The sequence below is a fragment of the Pterocles gutturalis genome, unplaced genomic scaffold, assembly GCF_000699245.1.
Source record: "Pterocles gutturalis isolate BGI_N339 unplaced genomic scaffold, ASM69924v1 scaffold14969, whole genome shotgun sequence".
NCBI lineage: Eukaryota > Metazoa > Chordata > Aves > Pterocliformes > Pteroclidae > Pterocles > Pterocles gutturalis.
The window spans coordinates 31,405-32,367 of NW_010136043.1; the positions used below are offsets into that span (position 1 = coordinate 31,405).

General features: G+C 57.6%; 1 protein-coding gene across 1 annotated transcript in view; it reads right to left on the reverse strand.

Annotated features, from left to right (window-relative positions):
• Window positions 1–555: 555 nt before the first annotated feature.
• The window catches only part of DNAJB5 (DnaJ (Hsp40) homolog, subfamily B, member 5), an 11,103-nt gene continuing 10,695 nt past the window's right edge, over window positions 556–963 (reverse strand). The window contains exon 4 of the mRNA XM_010082158.1: window positions 556–892. Within this exon, the coding sequence (XP_010080460.1) occupies window positions 659–892 (234 nt within the window). The 3' untranslated portion in view covers window positions 556–658. The remainder of the gene's footprint in view (window positions 893–963) is intronic.

Below are 963 nucleotides of genomic sequence, written 5' to 3' on the forward strand. Positions count from 1 at the left end.
GCAGGAGGCTGGACGGGACCATCCCCATGTACTCCATCGTTTGGCACAGGAGAGCGGACCGCGGTCGGAATTGGCACCGTGGTCCCAGGTGAGAAACAGTCCGGCTAAAGTGGGGGGGCCACCACGGGCAGGAGTGATTGGCACCGCGGTACAGCCAGGACCCCAAAGAGCAGCAAGTATCAAAGAGGGGAAGAGAAGAACTAACAGTGGGGATGCCAGATCCTGCAGAGTCCTATTTACAGTGTGCTGGACCCCGACAAGTCCAGCCTCTTGTGGGAAAAGTGGCCTGAAAAGCAGGTGACATAAAAAACCCACAACGTGATGCATCTCCCCAGGCACAGGGCCCACACTGCTCGCTTGTGCGAGGCAGAAAAACTGGACCTCTGCCGAAAAAGTTAAAAGTCTGGCAGCTGGGAGAACCGCGATGGGGAGGAGCCTCCCCGCTGCCTGAGTAGAAAATGGGCCAGGAGGGATGGATGGGGAGAGGGATGGATGGGGGGTGGGTTGGGTGTGATTTTTGGGGATGGAAAGAGGTGTGAGGGGTTTGGGTTTGTGTTTTTTTTTTTTTTGCATTTGAAAGTGCTGTGGCACCTCTGCTCTGTGCTGGCCGAGTACACGTGCATTTGAGTATTGCTGCTTGGGGGAGAGTCCCTGCGCCCTAGGAGCATGGGAGGTGCTGCTTGAGGATCAGTCTTGTCTGGGGAGCTATTCTGTCTGGGAAGCGGATTTTGAACTCCACGATCAAGTCTCCTCGCTGGCTGGGAGCCTTGGGGAAGGGCAGCCCCTCCCCGCGCAGTCTCTTCACTGTCCCCGGCTTGATGATGTCGTTGCAGGGCAGTGGGATCACCCGCCCATCGATGGTGGGAATGTTTACAGTGCAGCCACACAAGGCCTGTGGGGAGAAGAGGGGACACGCCATCAGATGGGCTGACACCCCAAAGCACCCGAGAGCCGCACCCTGTC